This window comes from Onychomys torridus, chromosome 3, assembly GCF_903995425.1.
Source record: "Onychomys torridus chromosome 3, mOncTor1.1, whole genome shotgun sequence".
Lineage (NCBI taxonomy): Eukaryota > Metazoa > Chordata > Mammalia > Rodentia > Cricetidae > Onychomys > Onychomys torridus.
Window position 1 is genome coordinate 82,651,585 of NC_050445.1, and position 23,335 is coordinate 82,674,919.

The 23,335-nt window shown below is 40.1% G+C and overlaps 1 protein-coding gene across 3 annotated transcripts in view; it reads right to left on the minus strand.

Moving 5' to 3' along the window:
- Pus7 (pseudouridine synthase 7) overlaps positions 1–23,335 on the minus strand; it is a 49,035-nt gene that overhangs the window by 16,323 nt on the left and 9,377 nt on the right. For 2 of the 3 annotated variants that reach the window (XM_036181169.1, XM_036181168.1), the window contains exons 5-8: positions 16,654–16,798; positions 10,196–10,213; positions 8,654–8,765; positions 6,104–6,181 (exon numbers count right to left, since the gene is read on the minus strand). In XM_036181169.1, coding sequence (XP_036037062.1) covers positions 6,104–6,181; positions 8,654–8,765; positions 10,196–10,213; positions 16,654–16,798 — 353 coding nt within the window. The remainder of the gene's footprint in view (positions 1–6,103; positions 6,182–8,653; positions 8,766–10,195; positions 10,214–16,653; positions 16,799–23,335) is intronic. The other variant, XM_036181170.1, reaches the window with a different exon arrangement.

Consider the following 23,335-nt stretch of genomic DNA (forward strand, 5'->3'; position numbering starts at 1 on the left):
TACTAGCAATCAAACTCAGGTCCACTGCAAGAGCAGTACATATTCTTTACTGCTGAACTATCTCTCTAGCCTCCTGGCCTGGGAAGTTTTGAATTAAGATTAAGATTAATACAACTTTGTCAAGAAAAGATGTTCATTTCAGAAGGTTCCATGTTAAGAGGCTGTACTTGATATATTAAAATTTTGAAAATGCTCATTTTTATTTTTATTTTGAAAACAAATAAGGGGAGCTAGAGTGATGGTTCAGCAGGTAAGAGCACTTGCTGTTCTTACAGAGGACCTGGGTTGATTCCCAGCAACCACATGGTGGTTTATAACCACCTGTAACTCTCATTCCATATCTGAAACTCTCTTCTGACATCCACAGGCATCAAACCTGCACATGGTGAACATGTAGGCAAAATACTCATACATAAAATAAGATGAATCTAAACAAAAAACCAAATAACTCCCCCTCCCCCAGTCCTGCAAAGGCCACAGAGAGGCCATCCTGGTCTATATAGCCAGTCCAGGTCAGCCAAGGTTACATAGTGAGATCCTGCCTAACAATAAATAACAACATCCAAAACCAAAACAAAATACTTTCCAAAGTACAATATAAAGATCATGGCCGGGCAGTGGTGGCTCACACCTTTAATCCCAGCACTCAGGAGGCAGAGGCAGATCTCTGTGAGTTCAAGGACAGTTCTGTCTACAGAGCAAGATCCAGGACAGGCACCAAAACTACACAGAGATACCCTGTCTCAAAAAACCAAAAACCCAACCCCCCCCCAAATAACCAAACTTCTAGCTCTAGGGAATCTGACGCTGTCTTCTGACCTCTGAAGGTATCCCCACACAGGCACACACACAATTAAAAATAAAACTTCATTTCACCTGGGGCTAGAGAGATGGCTCAATGGTTAAGAGCACTTGTTTGATGCTCTTAACCATTGCAGAGTACGCAGGTTTGATTCTCAACACCCACATATAATAGCTCAAAACCATCCATAACTTCAGTTCCAGAAGATTTGACCCCCTCTTCTGACTTCCATGGGCACCAGGTATGCATATAGTGCACATACACAGAAGCTGGTAAAACATTCATGCACATAAAAATAAAACACATCTTTAAAAAAAAAATCACTTATATAACACCTGAGCTCCTGGAATTCTTTTTATTTCATTGCTGGGAATTGAGCTATGGCTTCATACATGCCAGACAAGCATTCTACCCTTAAGCTATTCTTAGCTCTCCTGAAATTCTTTTTTTTCTCTTTTTCTTTTTCGAGACAGAGTTTCTTTGTGTAACAGCCCTGGCTGTCCTGGAACTCGCTGGTCTTGAACTCAGAGATTCTCCCTGCCTTTGCTTCTGTAGTACTGGGATTAAAGACATGTGCTACCACCATCCTGCTCTCCTGAAATTCTTAATACTCAGGGTTGGGGATTTAGCTCAGTGGTAGAACATTTGCCTAGCAAGCGCAAGACCCTGCGGTCGATCCTCAGCTCCAAAAAAAAAAAAAAAAAAGAAATTCTTAATACTCTCTGAAGACAACCAACCCCTTGATGTACTCGACATCAACCTGTTTATTTCATCTCATTTGTGAGGAAGCTTTTCACTGCTTAACACACTCCTCCACTTTTGATTAGTGCTGGGTACTAACCCTAGGGCTTCACATCTCCAGCCTTACTAAGTTAAAAAAAAAAAAAAATTGCTGCTCCATTAATCAATAGAAAAGGTAGGAAGACAGCCAGCCATCCAAGTCAGGAAATAAGTAAAACCTGTACACCCAGTTCTCCTATTCCCTGTGTATCCATAGGACCTCATGTAAACCAGGGCCACCTTAAGCAGGGGAGCAGGTGTGTTCCAGCTGCTAAGTCACAGCAGGCCCAGCAGAAAAAGGGCACCAGGCCCTTGAATTGAGATGTAGAGGGAGAATGTTGAAAGTCAAAGGCCCCAATACTTGGGAGGCAGAGGCAGGCGGATCTCTGTGAGTTTGAGGCCAGCCTGGTCTACAGAGTGAGTTCCAAGAAAGGCGCAAAGCTACACAGAGAAATCCTGTCTCGAGAAAAAAAAAAAAAGAAAGAAAGAAAGAAAGAAAGGAAGGAAGGAAGGAAGGGAGAAAGAAAGAAAGAAAGAAAGAAAGAAAGAAAGAAAGAAAGAAAGAAAGTCAGTCAGTCAAAGGCATGTATCACAAAGACTCCAAAAAAGCACAAGGTCAGCCTAAGTAGTGAGGACCAGACGATGAAGCTCTTTAGTAGACATTCCTAGAGAAAGTGATAGTATTTCAGAGATAGGAGCAAAACAAATAAATAAAAGTAAGCAAAAGCAAAAGACAGGAGCAAAACAGAACCAAGTTGTCAACCTGGCTGATCTGGCAACCTCTGGAGACTGCTTCTTGTTAGTGTCAGAAAAGAGCCTGACAGCTGTCCTTTTCTTTCATTCCTTCCTTCCTTCTTTCTTTCTTTCTTTCCTTCCTTGTCTCATAGAAATCTGACTGCCTTGCCTCCTGAGCATGTGTCCCTCTGTGTGTGTGTGCTGGGGGAGAGGGGAAAAATTAAAGGTGAGTGCCAGGCCTTCTCCTTCTTTAAAAACATAGAATTCACCATTTTATCTGTTTTCAGGGTTTTTAATATATACTTACAATGTGTGCAATGTGTCCCCTTCACTTGAAAAAGAAACCTCATCCACTCAGCACTGACTCCATGTCCTCTAGCCACCTTCCCTGTAGTCCCTGTAATTGTTACTGTACTTTTTGTTTACGTATTTCCCCATTGAACATTTCATGTAAATGAAAAAGAAATCAAATAGTGATTTTTTTTAAATGCCCAACTACTTAGTATAATTTTTCTTTTCTTTTTTTTAATGTCAGGGTCTCCCTGTGTAGCCCAGATTGGCTTCAAATTTGCTATTCTCCTGCTTCAATCTATAGAGTGTTAGGATTACTAGCCTGTGCCAATATGCCCAACAATGCAACACTCTTAAGGCTTAATATGCTTAAGATATACTGCTATTTCACTTTTTTAATACTGAATAATATTCTTTTCCCAGAATACACAATGGACAGCCATTTCTAGATCCATCCAGCAAAAGCCCAGAGCTACATTTAGTTCTTGAAGGTGAAGGTGTTCATTGGCAATACTGTTTACCAGTTTTGATGACTGCAGATCAAGTACTTTTGGTTGTAAATTCATGTGACAATCTTGTTTTTAAGCAATAAGGGCCAACAAACCAACCTGCTACACAGAAGCATAAAAAAAAAAAAAAAAAAAAAAAAAAAGTCAGAGAAAATCCTGGCCCAAGCTCAGACAGGAGACTGGCAGGAACAGGCAGGAAAAGAAGCAAGTCCTTCTGAATGAGACAGTTTGGGATCCTGATGAAATGACCAAGTAGTTCAGAGTTGCAAGAAGCTGGACAGAAACGTTGCTTATCCTAGGACTGATCAACCCAGCAATAATTAAAATCCCTGTGTGGCAGAATGGATTTATCCTGTCCACCAGTTCTCACAGGAAAGGCTAATTTGCCTACACGGATCCATTAAGCAAATGTAGGGTGTAGCCTGTATCTGAGAAGTAAGTGCAAAGTGCTTTCAAAAGGCCAGCATTTAGATGGTCTGCTGCAGTTCTTCAAAGTCAACAGGAAAATGAGAACAAGGTCTATGAGGGCAGAGCAGTACCCTGGTCAAGCCTGACCCCTGCTGGCTGATGGAAGTGTCTCAGGTTTTAAATTATTATGTTTTTAATCCTCAAATTAGCACACACACACACACATCCCAAGTTCAAAACAAAGCAACATCTTCACACACACCCAGTAAATGTGATGGTACCCTATGACAATGTGCCACTGCCTCAGGCCAAGGAAGAGAAGGACTGGAATTCAGCCAGTTGTAACATGGTCCTCAATGTAAGCCGTGTGGTCCTTCAGCATCTGTATCCTGCCCTCCTCAGCCACTCTCCTTCCTTGCCTTCCTTTTCTTTCTCCTTTCCTCCCCCTCCTTTTTCCTTAAGAGTCTTAATCTACTTTTATTGTGTTTGTCCTGTCTTTTTCCCTTTTTAAGTTTAGCATACAAAGTGACTGAGTTTCTTTATGTCATTTTCATACATATTTGTTGTTTTATTTTGTTTTCATTCATCCCTTCCACTTTCTCTCTTGCCCCATTCTTGCCGATTCCAAACCTTCTCAAAAACAGTCCCATCAAAAAAAAAAAAAAAAAAAAAACAAAACCAACAACAGTCCCCATCTTTTGCCATACATATTCCTTTACACTCTTTTTTCCCTCTCTTCCCCCCCATGATACCGGTGCCTCCAACACACACACCCCAATACACTTAAAAACAAGTCTGGGGTTGGGGATTTAGCTCAGTGGTAGAGTGCTTGCCTAGCAAGCGCAAGGCCCTGGGTTTGAGCCTCAGCTTCATATGGGGAAGGGTGTAGTACTTGTTTTTCTGAGTCTCAGTGGTTTTGCTTAACCCAATCCTCTTCTGTAGTATCTATTTACCGAAAAAATAACAAATGCCCCAGAAGTTTGTCTTTCTTATATGAATATTATGCTATCTCTTCTGTATGATTCCAATTTCAGCATACATGCCACTGAAATGAGTACATAGAAAGTTGTATTTCTTGCTACATGCCCACAAAACTGCTTACCAGGTAGTAAATGTGTTGTGTTTCGTAAGTCCTTCTAATATCTCCACTGTTTTGGAAATAACAACTTAAGTCCTCCCAGACCCCAAGAAACATTTCATCCTTCTAGAATCTAGACCATTAGTTCTCTACCAGAGGCAACACTGCCCTCTCGAGGGCATATCTGACAAGTCTGGAGATGGTTTTAATTTTCACAACTGTATGAGCAGCAGGGACTTATTATGAGCTTGTTGTATGGAAAGGACAGAGATCAGGGAGGCTGCTAAATATCTTATAATGAACAGGACCAGTTACCACAACAGAGACTTTCCCAGTTGAAAAAGCACATAGTGCAGAGATGAGATGCCCTCATCTATATTACAACCATAGCATCCTATTATCTTGCAAACTTTTTCTGATTGCATTCAAGACTGACTAAGGCTCGTTCAGCTCTCATCTCACTCTAGCAGGGTTCTACTTATCTGTCTGTCCTGTTCTATAAGTTTTTCAAGAGCAGAGACCATCTTTTTCATCTGCATGTCTGTTATAAACAAAATATCTTATTCACTGTTTTGTACGTGAATATTAAAGAATACATGTTGATATTTAATAAACAAGAGAGAAAGGTGTATTTATTCTCTCTTTTTTTAAAATGTGCACTAGTGTTTTGCTTGCATGTATGTCTATGTGAGGATGTCAGGTCCTCTGGAACTGGAGTTACAGACAGTTGTGAGCTGCCATGTGAGTGCTGTGAATTAAATCCAGGTTCTCTGGAATGTTCTCCAGCCCCAGTGCACTTATTCTTGGCTATATCTCAAACAGCTTTTTAAAATTACTCAGAAAATATATATTTGATAAGATTAAGAAACAGAGATTCTGGGGCTGGAGAGATGGCTCAGAGGTTAAGAGCACTGGCTGCTCTTCCAGAGGTCCTGAGTTCAATTCCCAGCAACCACTTGGTGGCTGACAACCATCTGTAATGAGATCTGGTGCCCTTTTCTGGCCCACAGTCATACATGCTGTATAAATTAATCTTAAAAAAAAAGAAAAGAAACAGAGATTCACAGTGAAAAAAAATGAAGTAGAAAAATAATATTTACAAAAATGTAGAAGGGGGTTGGGGATTTAGCTCAGTGGTAGAGCACTTGCCTAGCAAACGCAAGGCCCTGGGTTCGGTCCTCAGCTCCGGCAAAAAAAAAAAAAGGTAGAAGCTGGGCTGGCAAGACGACTCAGCAGGAAGAGGTATCTGCTACCAGCCTGAGTCTAGTCCAAGGGACCCACACAGTGTAAGAGAGAACTTCCTGCCTCCATTTGTACTTGACCTCCACTAATGTGCCGTGGTGTGTGTATAGATATGTACATACATACACATACAAAATAATACATAAATAAATAAATGCAATAAAGATGTCTAAAGTGGTAACTTTTGTAAAGCAAGCCCAAGGCTCTGAGGGTGTGCTAGGACCTCTGCAGTGTCAATCTGGGAGGAGCTCTACTTACTTGAGGACAGCGATTTCCTGCACTGTGATGGCCCTTTTGTCTTTGGTTCCCATATAGGAGAATATGTTTGGTTTTACTCTGGTGAGACAGAAACAAAGCATTCTGAAATTAACATACATTAACCACAGCACATTTCTAATAACTTGTTTCAAAATACATGTACTAACACACTAAGAGGATAAAGGAGAAACTTTAATTATGATTTTATTGAGGAAAATTTAAATGAACATGCAAATTAAAGCAGCAAAAGCTGCCTTCTTAGCAGGGCTTGATTCCAAGCCTTGGTGGCTGTCAAGGAATCACTTGGTTTTCAGACTTGGCTAACCAATAACAAAAAACAAAAGCTACACACTTCTATAGTCAGAAACAATTTGTTAAGTTACATAAAACTGTGACAATAAATGGGAAAATATTCTACAGATATAATGTAGTACTCTGAACATTTCCTAGCTTTAGTTTTCAAGAAGTTACAGTAATGTGATTTTTACCTTAAATATATCTATAACTCTGCATTTTTAAAAAAAGCCAAATGCTAAAACAGGAATCTGGAGAGTTCTTATTTTTCTTGTGTTTTCAAGACAGGGCTTCTCTGTGTAACCCTGGATGTCCTAGAACTCGATCTGTAGACCAGGCTGGACTCAAACTCACAGAGGTTCCTCTGCCTCTGCCTCCCGAGTGCTGGCATTTAAGGAGTGTGCCACCCCAGCCCAGCAGGCTAGATAGTTCTGATATAAAAATATACAAAGAATAAACGGCATTTGGCATTCAAAAAAAAAACAAAACAAAAAACAACAACCCCCCCCCCCAAAATATACAAAGTTCCATAGAAGAATATTTACATAGTTTCAGAAATCCCAACTGTACATCCCAGAGGAACCATTTCCATCTGTCTACATCCTTAGGAAGACTATCTAGTCTCCTGAAAATGAAGCACGGTCAAGAAACCAAGAAACCACAGACTCGGGGCGGTGGTGGCATATGCCTTTAATACCAGCACTCGGGAGGCAGAGGCAGGCGGATCTCTTTGAGTTCCAGGCCAGCCTGGTCTACAGCGTGAGATCCAGGAAAAGGCGCAAAGCTACACAAAGAAACCCTGTCTCGAAAAACAAAACAAAAAACAAAAACAAAAGAAACAAAAAAAGAAACCACAGACTCTTTTTTTTTCCTGGAAGCTAGTAAAAAAAGTGAAATCTTATTTAATTAGGTGTGGTATTCAGGGCTGACCTGTGTTCTCCTCAAACTCCTAGGTAGAAGCCTTGACTCCCAGCATCTCATAATATAATATTTGGAAACAAGGCCTTTAAAGAGATGACCAGGTTTAGAATGTGGCTTCTCAGGTGGACTCTTATTAGGAAGTTGCAGGACAGACAGGGCTAGAGACCCTGTCTGAAAAACAAAGAAACAAAAAGAAAAAAGAAAACAAAAGAAAATAAACTATGGGCTGGAGAGATGGCTCAGATGTTAAGAGCACTGCTTGCTCTTCCAAAGGTCCTGATTTCAATTCCCAGTAACCACATGGTGGCTCACAACCATCTGTAATGAGATCTGGTGCCCTCTTCTGGCCTGCAGGGATGTGTGCAGGCAGAACACTATACATAACAAATAAATAAATATTTTTTTTAGATGTAATTCTGAACGGTTTTATTAAATAAGAAACACAGAGCCAAATGCAGAGTTAAAAGCTCAAGAGGTCAGAGCAGCAGCCAAGAGCTAAGACCAAAACTGCTTTCTTACCACCTGCTGCCATCCTTCCACTCAGAAAGAGATAAATCTTAAAAAAAGAAAAAGAAAAGAAAAGAAAGTACATATTCTGATCCTAGAACGTGCAGGCTATAGAACTGGGAAAGAATTACTACTAACTTTTGTTATTTACGTCACTTAGTGGCGTTTTGTTTCGCTCATCTGGAAAACATATACACTGTATAACCATGTTTAAAATGAGTTAAATTTTCATAGAATACAATTTTTCTGTGGTATCCACAGACATTTCTTTTCAAAATTTATTTTTTAAAATTTTATTGTGTATTAGTGTTTGCCTGCATGTATTTATATATGTACCACAAGCATACCTGGTGCCCCATGGAGACCAGAAAAGAGTGTCAGATCTCTTGGGACTAGTGGAATAGATGATTGTAGGCCATGATGTGGGTTCTGGGAATTAAATCTGGATGCTATAGAAGAGCAACCAGTGGTCTTAATTCCTGAGTCATCTCTTCCTATCTACTAAAACCACAAACACAAAAAAATCATGGCACTTTACCTACCCTCCAAACCTATGATCTCTGCTGTATATTCATCCCTTTGCGCAAATTTCATTTTTCCCTGGCTGTACTGGGAACTCTTAATTGTATGTGAATTATTTATTTCCAGAACTCCCATCTTGAATTATTAGCATGGGGGTAAAACGTTTTTTTGATTTCCCACAAACATTCCCAGCACATTTGACACTTGCTGACCTCTGATTCCTGCTCTTTTTTCCCAATGGCATAGAAAGAGAGAACACATTCCTATTATACTGATTTTGTGCAAGAACAAGAATGAAACACTAACCGTAAATATTTGGATAATACATTGATGGCATCCATTGTGTCTTTGTTTTCCTTGTATAGAACAAAGTGGCAGTAGCTTCCCCGAGATTTTGGCCAAGAATGTTTTCTTGGATCTTAAAAACAAAATATTTAAATGTCATATATACAATAGTAAATTTAAAAAGGAAAAAAAAAAGAAAAGAAATTCTATAGAGATCTTTTTTTTTTTTTTTTTTTTAAATACAGAACCATTCAGTGGCTAATCAGATGCAGCCTAACAGGAAGCATAAATAGCTGTATGAGCCATACATACCAAACTTTCTGTAACTGGATACTAAACCACTCTCTGTCTACATTTAAAATAAAAAACAAAGTTTAAGTGGCATGGAAATGAGTTGGACTAGGCAGCCATCTTCCCTCAGCAGGTACATGGAACCCACGGTGCTGTGAGGGTCACTGAATCAGCACGCATCAGGACCAAGGGCCCTAAAGAACTGTTACAACAGACCCTACCATTCCTACTTCACAGCTAAGTATTCATTCACACATAGTAGCACAGATGGAGACAGGGTTTGTAAGGACTTGTTTTAATGACTTTGTAAATTTCCAAAGGCCGTTTCTACCACAAAAGTTTAGCTAATATCTACAAATGGTCTATAGATAGCTACATGAGAGAGTAGCTGGCATTCAAAGCCTGATTCTTATGGTGTCAGTGTGTGTGAAAACTTAAGCCATGTTAAATGCTACCTTCTGAGTCAGTGTACCATGACTGCTCAACTCTTTGGGGACAAATACAGTCTATGACTTGGGATACCCTGACTGTTAAAACTGTTCTTTTAATTGAATACTCCAATTATATTGTAATCTAGAAACACATTTTAAACAAGATTTAGATTTAAAATGCTCAGAGTAAAGAAATTAGAACTCTGAAAAAAAAAAAAAAGAGCTACAGCTACAATTTGCAGATACTGCAAATATCCATGAGTCCTATATGACACAGAGGCAGGCTGCTTTTCAAGGAGCATATCTAGTTTCATTGACATAAAAACTCCATGAAAGAAAAATTATGAAAAAGTATTTTTCACAATCAACTAGAAAAAATCCTCTTGTTTTGAACTGTCTTTAAAAAGGTCTTTTCACACAAACTTAGGAATCTTCAGAGGCTTCTTCTTCCTGGGGCCAAAGGTAACTGACTATCTGGCTTTGTCAAGCGCAAGCACATCTTGATTACAGGTTAGTGATTTCATGTATGATGTAAAGAACCATCAAGCAATGTAGAGAAGTAGTACCCCACCTCAGAAAACCATCATAGTATGTATATGCCTAGAAAATCAATTTCCTTCTTGATGAATGTGAGTTTTCTGTCATGTATAGAAAAATATTACAAGTATCTCCTTAGCTCTTGGTGTGAAGTTCTTACAATTTCCTTAGGGCTGTGAACAGAAATATCTTTTTCATTTTTTTTCTTCCAGATTATTACCACTTAAGCAAAGTTATATGTACTCAGCACTTATGACAACATTGGTATTTCATCTTGTCTACACGAAATACCAATCACTCTTACCTGCTGCAGTTCTGACCTCTGTCCAGATGCACAGCATAAAGAGCACAAGAGAGCAATGTTTAATTTATAATACTGTGAAGTGCTTTAGAGGTGAACATGCACATGATCGCATGGTAAGGGCGTACTGAAGAATTCTACAGCACTTGGTAATTATGTGGTGGGTCAACAGCCATCGAGACATCAACAACAGGATGCTGGAGAGGCAAACAGCGAACAGGAAAGCTCCCCTCTAGGCACAGCCTTCTTATCTCATATCTTCACAATGGGCATGTCAGTGCATCCTCTAAGCTGTGTCTGTACCCATGAGATATAGCAAATTCTCATGACTAGAACTGAATGCCTCTTCTTTAACAGATGGTTTTTTTTCATAAATATATCAAGACATGTTTGAAACACTGAGTGTGACTATTGTGATGAGAATACAACCGCTGTTTTGCTTCATGCCTTTTTTTGGTGTGTGTTTTAGAAGTTTCCTGTATTGAAATGTAAAAGTCTTTTAAATCAGCTAGGTGGTGGTGGTAGCAGACACATTTAATCCCAGCACTCAGGAGGCAGAAGCAGGAGGATCTCTGTGAATTTGAGGCCAGCCTGGTCTACAGAGTGAGGTCCAAGACAGACAGGTCTGTTATACAGAAAAACCCTGTCTTGAAACAACAATCCCCATGTACATACTAAAACAAACAAACAAACAAAAAACCAAAACAACAACAAAAAAAACCATAAAAAAACCTGAACACTGCTGAGAACTTTTCTCTATCCAACAACTCACAGATGCAAAGATTTAGGAGACATGTCCAATGAACACAATGCTCTGTCCTTTCACCATCATCTGAATAAGCTGTGTGAGTTGAAGAGTTCTGAGAAATCTAGGGAGAACCGAACCTGTGCTGGGTAGTAGTCAGGAAGTTAATTTTGACTTTATTGAATGTGATAATGGTTTGGGATTTTAGTCCTCATTTGGTAAATAGATACTGAAGAATTTATGAGTAAATGAGATGTCATATTCATTTATTTTAAAATGCTCCCAAAATGAAAAAAGTGTAGGGATGGGGGTGGGGGTATAATGGACTAAACAGAAACAACAGAATGTTGGTCATCTTGAAGGGGGTTGATGGAGACACAGAACTACCTCCTCTATCTGGGCACAGAGTTGAAAATGTCCACAATAAAAAGCTAAAATAATCAAGTATGACACAAGATGGTGAAGTATGGCCATACATTTAATTTCTGGTTTTTAGCAGTCACATGTAAGTACAAAGGCAAGAAATAAATACAGCCCCAAGACTGAAAACCTAAATGTTACCTTCCCTTAACAGAAACCTGGACAAACCAGTGAATTTGGCTCACAAGCATGTACTTCCTATTAGGAAACCCAAGCACAGAACATGAATTCAATGACCCCACCAACTAACAAATGTAAATATTCATTTTCTAAAAAGATTCATATACAAGAGTACAACACTTGCACTGGAAATATTCTGAAAGCAAAAACTTTATTTAAAAACTCCAGCCTCCGAGAACACTAAGTAATATACACTTAACCTTCAAGTTGAGTGAAGTTAGGATGACTTTCACACATTTTTGAGGCACTCCAATTTATAATATATTTGCAAGGAATTCTAAGGCTGGCAATGCACTTCCTATTTCGAGAAGGTTGGCTCTACCTTCAGAAGGTATGACACTGCAGTCTAGATGTACACAGAAGGAAACCGGTTAAAAAGGGAAGCCATGCCTAGAGGTTCCCGTGAGTAAGGAAGGAAAGATGCAGGTGGCTTGAGTTAGATGACATGATGGGGTGGCATGCAGGACATTCTTTCTGCTCACTCAAGGTCCTCTTCCTTAAAGCATCCCACATACCAACCTTTCAGCTTTCTCAGTATCCTGCTCCATCCACTGTCATCACTGCTGTGCTGACACTTCCACCCTTACCCTTTCTCAGGTCCTTTCATTTCATATATAAATAGATTCATGGCTCTACTATCGTCAAAGTCAAGCAAGTTTCTTCTTCTCCTTACTATACTTTCCCCCTTTCTCTTCGCTTCACTGCTTAATTTAAAAAGCACCATGTACATACTGCCTTCTGTTTCAACCTACGGTATAAACTCATTCTAATACCCAACTACTTAAGGAAACAGGCATTAGTGATTCCTTGTGACAGGCATATTTTTGAGTCGCTATCTCAAGTCTGGAGCACTTGCCACTGAGGTCTCTGGGATTCTTTCCTTTGTGGAGTCTGTCCCGGCAAGTCTTTGTGTCAGTGCCCCTCTCCTTGGTAGGTGGAGCCCTAGGACTAGAGACCCTACCTGGGAATTATTTATTTCAAAAAGTACAAGAACTTGTATGTATCATAAAATAGGTTTTTCCTCCCTGGAGGCAGTAGCCCCTTTGGACTATGTAGCTTAGGTTAGCCATAAATTCACGATTTCTTTGCCTCTTGAGGACTGAGATGATACAAATATGCTACTATGGCCAGCTCCAGATTTCTTTTTTTAAGTTTGTGGTTAAAAACAAGTTCTTGAAAGCAGTTAGGATGTATATAATCTCAAAATATCAATGTATTTCCTGCCTGTACAATGTTATAATAATTATATATCCCAAGCATGGTAAATTTTATATAATGTGTCCTTTTTAGGCTGGCTTATCATAAAATGCCTGAGATCTAATGGCTGGTTATTTCTGATACTGGGTATTGTGATTCAGAAGCTAACATGCCTATGTTTCACAAAGCATATCTCTATTTGGGGAAAGAATCAGAATACTGTAAATCTTGGCTGGGTGGTAGTGGTGCATACCTTTAATCCTAGCACTTGGGAGGCAGAGGCAGGCGGATCCCTGTGAGTTCCAGGACAACCAGGGCTACCCAGAGAAATCTTGTCTCAAAAAACCAGGAAAAAAAAAGAAATTGGATGTGGTGGTGGACAACTATAATCCTAGCACTTAGCACTTGAGAAGCAGAAATGAGACCAGAAGGATCAGGAGTTCAAGGTCACTACATAGTGAGTTTGAGACCAGGCTGGGCTACATGACACCTTAAAAAAAATAAGTAAAAATAAAAAAAGGAATGCTGTAAATTTGCTTAATAATATATAATCCACAAGTAACAATTTATACCAGTGTTTGGCAGTGCATGAGCCTCAAATCATAAACTGCAAAGCTCTAAAGGCCACTCACTACACTACATCCAAATAAATGCTAAGGGCCAGGAGAACACACTGTCATTGGCACTGGGCTCCATTTTCAGGACCATGAATCAGCCTCCAGATACTTGTTCTCCCCGATTTCTTGGTGACTTTTCCTTTAGGCCACTCTCAGCTTGGGGCAGGAGAATTGGATGAGAAAAGGCTGAATGCAGCCTCCCAAGTGACTGTCTCAGCTCGGGAACAGCCTTTGTGAGGAGGTGGAAGAAAACTCAGAAGACACATTTAGCCCAACGTTGACTAAATGCCCTAACCCTCAAACCCAAGAGGATCAGGTCTCTGGGAAAATGCCAATCCAATCTGCTTTTTTGAAAGAAAAACAGGGAGGAGGTGCTTTGTGTCACATAACTCATTTATAAAATCTTGAAAATTACACACACACACACACACACACACACAAACTCACAGATGGGTGTGGTGTCACAGCACCTGGGAGGCAGAGACAAGTGGACCTCTGAATTTGAGACCAGACAGATTTATACAGTGAATTCAAAGCCAGCCAGGGCTACACAGTAAGATCCTGTCTCAAAAATACACAAAAAAGGTGGCTATGACATAAGTACAGAAAATCCAGATGTAAATAGAACAAGATGTGGCACTGTTACCTAAAGGAAAGGATGGGGCAAACTATAAAGGCTACTTCCTCCTTATACAAAATATAGCATTGCTTAAGAAATGAAGGTCATTTTCAAGAGGCAACTAGTCAAAAAAAGTTTGTGCCTTCTAGAATCTGCATCTTCATGACCACACTAGCAGAATAAGAGCTTGCTTTTCCTCTCTGGAGAGTGGTTGCTGATCAAATACCGATCAACTGCAACCTTCCCAAATGCATCCATGAAAAAATTAAGAGCCAATATGCCCTCGATTGTACGTGATAAGTCACCATTTGTCCTTCATCTAAAATAAATGATAACATACTGCCCTTGGGAAAACTGAAAATACAGGAACACAGTGCTGAAAATACTTCCCTTGGCACTGACTCCTTTGCAACCTTGGCTGACAGAGGGATGGTAAGATACTACTTTACATTGTGACCTAGACATTCCAGAATCAAAAAGCAACAGGTAGATCCTCCTGTCATTACAGGAAGGTGATATCATGCCCAGCTTTGCTTTTGTTTTTGTTTTGTATCAGTGAAGAAGTAGCCTCAGATCTCTCCAACTACTCAAAGCTTCTCATTTCTGTTTGATTTTGTTTTTTTCAGGTGGTCAACACTGCTGTTTTCTTAAGCCCTTTCATTTCATTGGAAGCATCATTACAAACATGGAGTCTTCATTCACATACTACACTCTCTTAAATTCATTTAGGGGATACTGACAGTGTCCATGAGTTCAAGTCTCTTATGACACTGTTCTGTTGGATTGCTGTGACACATGTACTTTGAAATGACTGACTGCTAAAAGGGGAGAACTTGAGACATGAAGCACCAGATACTGGTGGGGGAGAATGAAGAAAGAACTGTCTTCTGTTATAATTTTCATGGAAAATGTAAGTACTGATTTGATGGGAAAAGCAAGAAATATCTAATTTTTCCTAGGGTTATAGACAAATAGAAATTCTCATAGCTGTATAAAACATGAGAACATAAACATCAAAGTCACTGACAATATATTCACCTTGACCAAACAATAAAAAACAAAAGACGGACTCAGGTGAAGGGTCAAATTCTTAAAATCCCATGTTTTATGTATGTGAGTCAAGATACCATGTTTGGGAAGCAGCACATGAAATATGCCTCTGGGAGGGGAGGTTGGCATTTCTGTTCATCTGAAGGTTTCTTCTTTCTTTAAGAAAATACCAGGAGGGGCTAGAGAGATGGCTCAGAAGGTTAAGGGCACTGCCTGTTCTTCCAGAAGTCCTGAGTTCAATTCCCAGCAACCACATGGTGTTTTACAACTATCTATAATGAAATCCGGTCCTTTTTGGCATGCATGCAGATAGAACACTGTAAAATGTTACTGGACTGGACATTATTATATATAACGGAGTTTTTCGCCTGAATCTGTCAAAAGTTAATGGACTAGACATCGTTCATGTAATCTTGACTATGTATATTGTATATACTTATTGGATATGATTTTTCTTGTATTAGTTATAAGCTTTTTAAAATTTTAGACAAAAAGGGGAAATGTGGTGGTATTGTGTTCCCCACAATATTGTGCACCCTAATAAATTTATCTGGGGTCAGAGAACAGACAGCCACTAGAACAAAGCCAAAAATTGGTGACTAGAAAATGGGTCAGAGCCAGCCATAGCAGAAGTTGGGCGATGGTGGTGCATACCTTTAATCCCAGCACTTGGGAGGCAGAGCTAGCTGGATCTCTTTAGAAACAGCCAAGCATGGTGACACACACCTTTAATCCCAGAAATCCAGCCTTTAATCCCAGGGAGTGACGGCAGAAAGTAGAAAGATATATAAGGCGTGAAGACCAGAAACTAAAGCATTTGGCTGGTTCAGCATTTTGGCTGGTTAAGCTTTTAGGGCTTTGGAGCAGCACAATTCAGCTGAGATCGATTTGGATGAGGACTCAGAAGCTTGCAGTCTGAGGAAAGAAGACCAGCTGAGGAACTGGCGAGGTGACGTAGTTGTGGCTTGTTCTGCTTCTCTGATCTTCCAGTGTTCATCCCAATAACTGGCCTCAGGTTTGATTTTATTAATAAGACTTTTAAGATTAACTCTGTGTTTCTTATTTAACAAGATGGTTACATCTACAGTAAACCACACAGTGAGCAATAATCTTTCCACTTTCTTCTCAAACTGGCAGTCAGTCCACTGTGTTCTTCACTGAACAGGAGTCTCTCAGGCACCACTGTAATTTTTGTAAATCTTCACTCACATACAAGGCTGAATGGCTACCAGACAGTGCAGGATTGTTTTACATCTAAAATGACTACTGCCAGGCGGTGGTGGCGCACACCTTTAATCCCAGTACTCGGGAGGCAGAGCCAGGAGGATTTCTGTGAGTTTGAGGCCAGCCTGGCCTACAGAGTGAGATCCAGGAAAGGCGCAAAGCTACACAGAGAAACCCTGTCTCGAAAAACCAAATAAATAAATAAATAAATAAATTGAATTGAATTGAATTGAAATGAAATGAAATGACTACTGACCCTCTGAAAGAGTGACATGACCCTTTTTTTTTTCTGTACAATGTCAAGGTAGCCCATGATGTGAATAGGCAAGGCAAGGAAGTGGGAGGTGGAGTGGGAGGTCCTGGCCCTCCTGCTTGCCTGAAAGAGAAAGAGGGCCAATGTTATACTTACTTGCCAAAGCATTTTTGCCAGCTGCATGGTAAGCTACGATGTATTTCCTGCCTTCTCTATCCTCTGTTTTTGTCTCTAATCCTGGGAAGAGAGATTTAATAGCTTGATGGATGATAGTTCTTTTTTCTTTGGTGTCCTCAATGACCTATTAAAAACAGGAGACAGCTATTACTCAAACAAGTATTAAATAAGAAAATAACCAGTGAATCAGTGAAGACATGGCTCATTTCATCAACCATGAAAAAAAGTCAACAAGAACGCTTGGCCACTGAGAAAACATTTTCCAGCTGCCTGATACTGATGCTTCTAAGGGCTTGTGGACAGAGCATGTCCATCTCCAGACACTACACACGAACCCCAGACTCATCTTTTTCTTTAATTCTCACAAACTCCCTGTTAACCCACCATTGTGCCATACATGGAGATGGAATGAGGTGCAGGGAAATCACAGAATATATTTGAAGTTACATAATGGGAAGGTATGAGAGCTGGATTTGAAACGAAGCAGTCAAGCCCTGTGATCACCCACAGAAGTTGCTTTTGGTAACTTTTCTACACAAAAAGCATGGGGAGTCCCAGAGCAAGATGCTAACAGACAAGCCTTTGGGGTATCAGAAAGTTAATACCTCTGGCAACTCAGCCCACAACTGTCTCCTACTGAACTTTATTTTAAATTAAATTATTTTATGGGGAAAAATCTAACACAATTAAGAAAACCAACATAAAGAAAATTTAAACTTATCATTCAAACAACTTTTTGTCAGATTTGACGTTTCTCACACTAAGAAACAGATTTTACCTCTATTCAATAGCACAAATGGCTGGATATGCCACATTATAAAAAGAAAAAGATTTTACAAAACATGTTGATGCTGTATTCAGTGCACAGGAATTTTCTAATTCATTTTCTTAAAAATGCTGATAGTGGAGTTAGCAAGATGGCTCAATGGGTAGAGGCATTAGCCACACAAATTTTCCTCTGACCTCCACATGTATATACACTATGAAAATTTCTAAAAATTATAAAGGAATAAGTTAACTGGGCCACTTGACCTCTTGCAGAGGACCTGGGTCGGTTCCCAGCAACCAGTGGCAGGTTATAACCACAACTAAGTCTAGTTCCAGGAGAATTTGACACTCTCTTTTGACTTCCTTGGGCACCAGGCATGCAAGGTGGTACATTGACATACAGGTAGATAAGACACACACACACACACACACACACACACACACACACACACACACTAAATAAATACTAAAACAAAAAAAGCATTTCCTCTTAATTTAATAGCTAAGGTAACTTGCCTACAATTTATGCCCTTTGAAAGTTAAAACTGGGGCTGGAGAGATGGCTCAGAGGTTAAGAGCACTGACTGCTCTTCCAGAGGTCCAGATTTCAATTCCCAGCAACCACATGGTGACTCACAACCATGTGTAATGAGATCTGGTACCCTCTTCTGGCCTGCAGCCATACATGCTGTATACACAATAAATCTTAAAAAAAAAAAAGTTAAAACTGTAGGCTGTCTTTTTGTCTTATTGACCTTGTCTTTTGCCCTACAGAAGCTTCTCAGTTTCAAGAGGTCCCATTTATTAATTGTTGTGCTCAGTGTCTGTACTACTGGTGTCATATTTAGGAAGTGATCTCCTGTGCCAATGCGTTCAAGAGTACTTCCTACTTTCTCTTCTATTAAGTTTCTTCTAAAAAGATAGCCTACAGAATGGGAGAAGACCTTCACAAACCCCACATCTGACAGAGGACTGAACTCCAAAGTATATAAAAAACTCAAGAAAATAGACATCAAAATACTGAACAATCCAATTAAAAAATGGGCTAAAGAGCTAAACAGAGAATTCTCAACAGAAGAATCTCAAATGGCTGAAAGACATTTAAAGAAATGCTCAACATCCTTAATTATCAGAGAAATGCAAATTAAAATGACTCTGAGATACCACCTTACACCAGTCAGAATGGCTAAGATCAAAAACACTAATGACAGTCTATGTTGGAGAGGATGAGGAACAAAATGAACACTCCTCCACTGTTGGTGGGAATGCAAACTTATACAACCACTGTGGAGATCAGTATGGCAGTTTCTCAGAAAATTGGGAATCGATCTACCTCAAGACCTAGCCATACCCAAGGAATGCTCAGTCATACCACAAAGATACATGCTCAACTATGTCACAGCAGCACTATTTGTAATAACCAGAATCTGGAAACAACCTAGATGCCCATCAACTGAAGAATGGATTAAGAAAATGTGGTACCAATGGAGAGGGGCTCGCCTTCAACTTGGTATGCCAGACTTTGTTGACTACCATGCGAGGCCTTAACCACTCTGAGGAGTGGATGGGGATAGACGGGAGGGAGGTGAGGAGGCGGGAGAAGGGGAGGGAGGAGAAACTGAGGTTGGCATGTAAAATGGAAAAAATTTTAATAAATAAATAAATATATTTAATTAAAAAAAAAGAAAATGTGGTACATATACACAATGGAGTACTACTACTCAGCAGAGAAAAACAATGACAGCATGAAATTTGCAGGCAAATGGATGGAACTAGAAAATATCATCCTGAGTGAGGCAACCCAAACCCAGATTGACAAACATGGTATGAACTCACTCATAAGTGGATTCTAGATATAAAGCAAAGAACAATCAAACTGCAACCCACAGAACCAGGAAGACTATATATAGCATGGGGGACTCTAGGATGACTGTGGCTTATAATAAGTTTTGGTTTTACTCAATCACTGGGCAAGCCTCAATGAAACATTTCACAATTAGGGTAAGAATTTATACTGTATCAAGCTGATAATAGAAAATAAATTTAATAAGTGGGAAAAAAAAGCAAAAAGAAAAAAAAAGTTAAAACTGGGGGGCTAGAGAATTAGCTAAGAATGTCAGGATCAGGATGTCCTCCCGGAAGACCTAGTTCCCACTCCCAGCACCCACATGGCAGCTCACAACTGCCTTTAACTCAAGTTCCAGGCTATCTGAGACACTCTTCTGGCCTCCTTGTGCACCAGGAACATAAGTAGGACACAGGCATATATCATGCAGGTAAAACACCCATAAACATAAGTAAAATAAAAAGAAAAAACAGTTAAAACAGTCAGCAGACAACATAGCTGTCAGGATAAGAGTTACGTTTTGTCACATGTGGGAAATGGACACAGGGTGACACAACACTATATTACACATTCAGGGAAACACTTGTACTCTATCTTTAGTTGTCCATTTTTCTTTTTAAAAATGTATTTATTTTTATTTCATGTGTGTGTTTTGCCTGCAGGTATGTGTACCACATGGTACCAGAGAAGGTCAGAAGAAGGCTTTGGATCACCTGGAACTGGAGTTTCAGACAACTACCACATGGGTGCTGGGAATTGAACTCAGGTCCTCTGCAAGAACAACAGGTCTTAACTGCTGTGCCCATCTCTCTAGCATAAACTGCTCTTCTAGACAATTCTTAAATCCATACTTAAAAGCACAGGTAACCCCTCCTCCAGTGACTCTGGCCTGACTCTGGCAGTCACTGTTGGTCATGGCAGTGTGAGAAAGGGAGAAGGGAGGAGAGGACAGGAGCAAGACCCAAAGAAGCTGAAGAAGCTAACTGGTGCTCTGAGCTTTGATACTACTTACTTAAAAAAAAGATTTCCAAATTTAATTTGAAAGATGTTTTTTTTGACAATATGATGGTGTATGTCTTTAATTCTAACACTCAAGAGGCAGAGGCAGTCAGATCTCTGCAAGTTCAAGGCCAATATGGTCTACATAGAGAGTTCCAGGTTAGCTAAGGCTACAGTTAGACTGTCTCAAAACAAACATTTTTTCCAGACAGGATGATATCTAGTCCCAGCTATTCTTGGAACACCTGATTCTCCTGCCTCCATCACCTAAGTGCTGGAATCCAGGCCTGTGATGGTGTGACAAGGTTAAGACACTATTTTGAGAAACAGAACACATTTATCAATTACGTAGTCACAAGATCCCAAACAAACAACCCAGGAGCTTTTTTTTTTTTTTTTTAAATGACTTATTCTGTGTTAAAGAGGTAAGTGCAAGAATGTGTGGACCATACAGGTTGATGCATGTGTAATGGAACTAAAGAGAGCTGTTTCTAGAGAGAATTCTGCAAAGCCTGGTGCCCTTTCAACAGTGAAAAACATTATTTTTGTTGGTGATATAAGGAAGATATAGAGCTAGGTGTGGCAGAGCACGCCTTTAATCCCAGTGCTCAGGAGGCAGAGGCAGGTGGATCTCTGGAGTTCAAGGCCAGCCTGGTTTACAGAGTGAGTTCCAGGACAGTCAAGGCTACAGAGAAACCCTATTCAAAAAACCAAAAAAGAGGGGTTGGGGATTTAGCTCAGTGGTAGAGCACTTGCCTAGCAAGTACAAGGCCCTAGGTTCGATCCTCAACTCTAAATAAAACAAAAAAGCATGGGGGGAAGGGATTATAGAACTCAATTTATGAAGACGATTTAAAAAAGAATAGCAAGGATAAACCAAGTAAGCTGTGGAAGACAGTCAGAGTACATAAAGAGGGCTTATTTCTGTAACTTCTGATTGGGGCAATAAAACTGTGCAGAGGTATAACCTGAGGGACTGAGGAGATAACTTAGTATAGGGCTTGCCAAGCAATCACATCCTTAGCTGGACTTCCAGAACCCATACAAAAGAGCTGGGTGGGCATGGTGATCCACACTTGCGATCCCAGCACTGGGGAGGCAAAGAGAGGCAGCTTCCTGGGACTCACCTGTGAGGATGAATTCTAGGCCAAGTGAGAGACTCTGTCTCAAAAATCAAGGTGGATGGCTCCTGAGGAAGGACACCCAAGGTTGTCCTCTGGCCTTCACATGCACCTGTCCACCTGTGCTCCCACACTCCCATAAAAGAAAAAGGTACAATAGTCAGGTATGGTGGTATAAATCTTTGCCTTGGAAGATAGAGGCAGGAGGATCAAGAGTTTGAGGTCATCCTTGACCATATATAAGAGTATGAAGCTGGATTGGTGGATTGGGGATTTAGCTCAGTAGTAGAGTGCTTGTCTAGCAAACGCAAGGCCCTGGGTTTGAGCCTCAGCTCCCCTCCCCCATCAAAAAAGAGTATGAGGCTAGAATAGGCTATATGAAAACTTGTCTCAAATAAAACAAAATTCACCAAAAATCAAACAAAACTGAACCAAAAAAAAAAAAAAAAAAAAAAAAACAAAAACCCTATTCTTAGGGCTTGGGACAAAGCCTAGCTGACATCAGCTTATCATTTTAAAACCTCTAGGCTTAATCCTCAGCACCACAAAACAACAAAACAAAGGCTGGACATGATGATGAATGCCTATAATTCTAGGAATTGGGAGAATAAGGACCAAGAGTCCCAGGCTATCTTAGGCCATATAATGACAGTCTACCTCAAAACACACAAAGTCAAACCAAACAAGCTGCATAAAGAGTGACAGACAGAGAACCCACAACCTATTCCTAGGACTTTTCAACTTGGTATTATCAAGGATTTTGTCAATAGGTAAATTCAGTAATTTAAGAACCTTCTTATGTTTAGTATTTTATATCTTCAGAAAGTGATGGTGGGTAATGAACGTAGGTGGTATATTAGAGAAAGATGAGCTGTGATAAGCTGGAATAAACTGAATGTGGTGGTCTGAATGAAAATGGCCCCCAGAGGCTCACAGGGCGTGCCACTATTAGGATATGTGGCCTTATTGGAGGAAGTGTGTCACTAGGGGTTGACTTTCAGGTTTTAGATGCTCAAGTTAGGCCCGGTGTTACTCTTTCTTCCTGCTGCCTGCTGATCCAGATGTAGAACTCTCAGATATTTCCCCAGCACCATGTTGGCCTGTGTGCCACCATGCTTTCCACCGTGACAATGAACTAAACCTCTGAACTTTAAGTCAGCCCCCAATTTAATGTTTTCCTTGATAAGAGTTGCCATAGTGTTCCTCACAGCAACAGAAACCCTAACTAAGACACTGAGTGATAAGAGGAGAAATTTTAGACAATCTAAAATTTATTAGTTTATTATAATGTAGTAAAGGGGGTGGAGTGTAGCTCAGTGGTAAAATTCTAGCCTAGCATGCACAGAGTTCTGAGTTTGATCTCTAGCACCTTATAAACCTGGCATGGCAGTCCATATCTATAATCCCAGTGCTTGGGAGGTGGAGAGAGGCAGGAGAGGTTCAAAGCCATCCTTGACTATCCAGTGAAGTTCAGCTCCAAGCCAGCCTGGGCTACATGAGATCTTGTCTCAAAACAAAACAGAACGAAGTAGAAATGAGACTCATTAGTACAGGACATGATTAGCATATATAAAGCCCTGGTTTTGGTCCCTAGTAGCATGTTTGGTTAACAATCACAATTTCACTAGATGTACTAACATAGGAAAATAAAACTTCCATAGGAGAGTTGAACAAAGGCATTTACTATTCTACTTATTATATAAGCTCTCCATTTCTCAGCTAGCAGTAGATCCAGGCTGAGCAAAGGGCTTCCCCCTTCCTTCTCCAGAGATGCTCCTTTTTTTTTTTCCCTCTTGAGACAGGGTTTCTCTGTGTAGCTTTGGAGCCTGTCCTGGATCTCACTCTGTAGACCAGGCTGGACTCAACTCACAGAGATTCACCTGGCTCTGCCTCCCGAGTGCTGGGATTAAAGGCGTACGCCACCGCA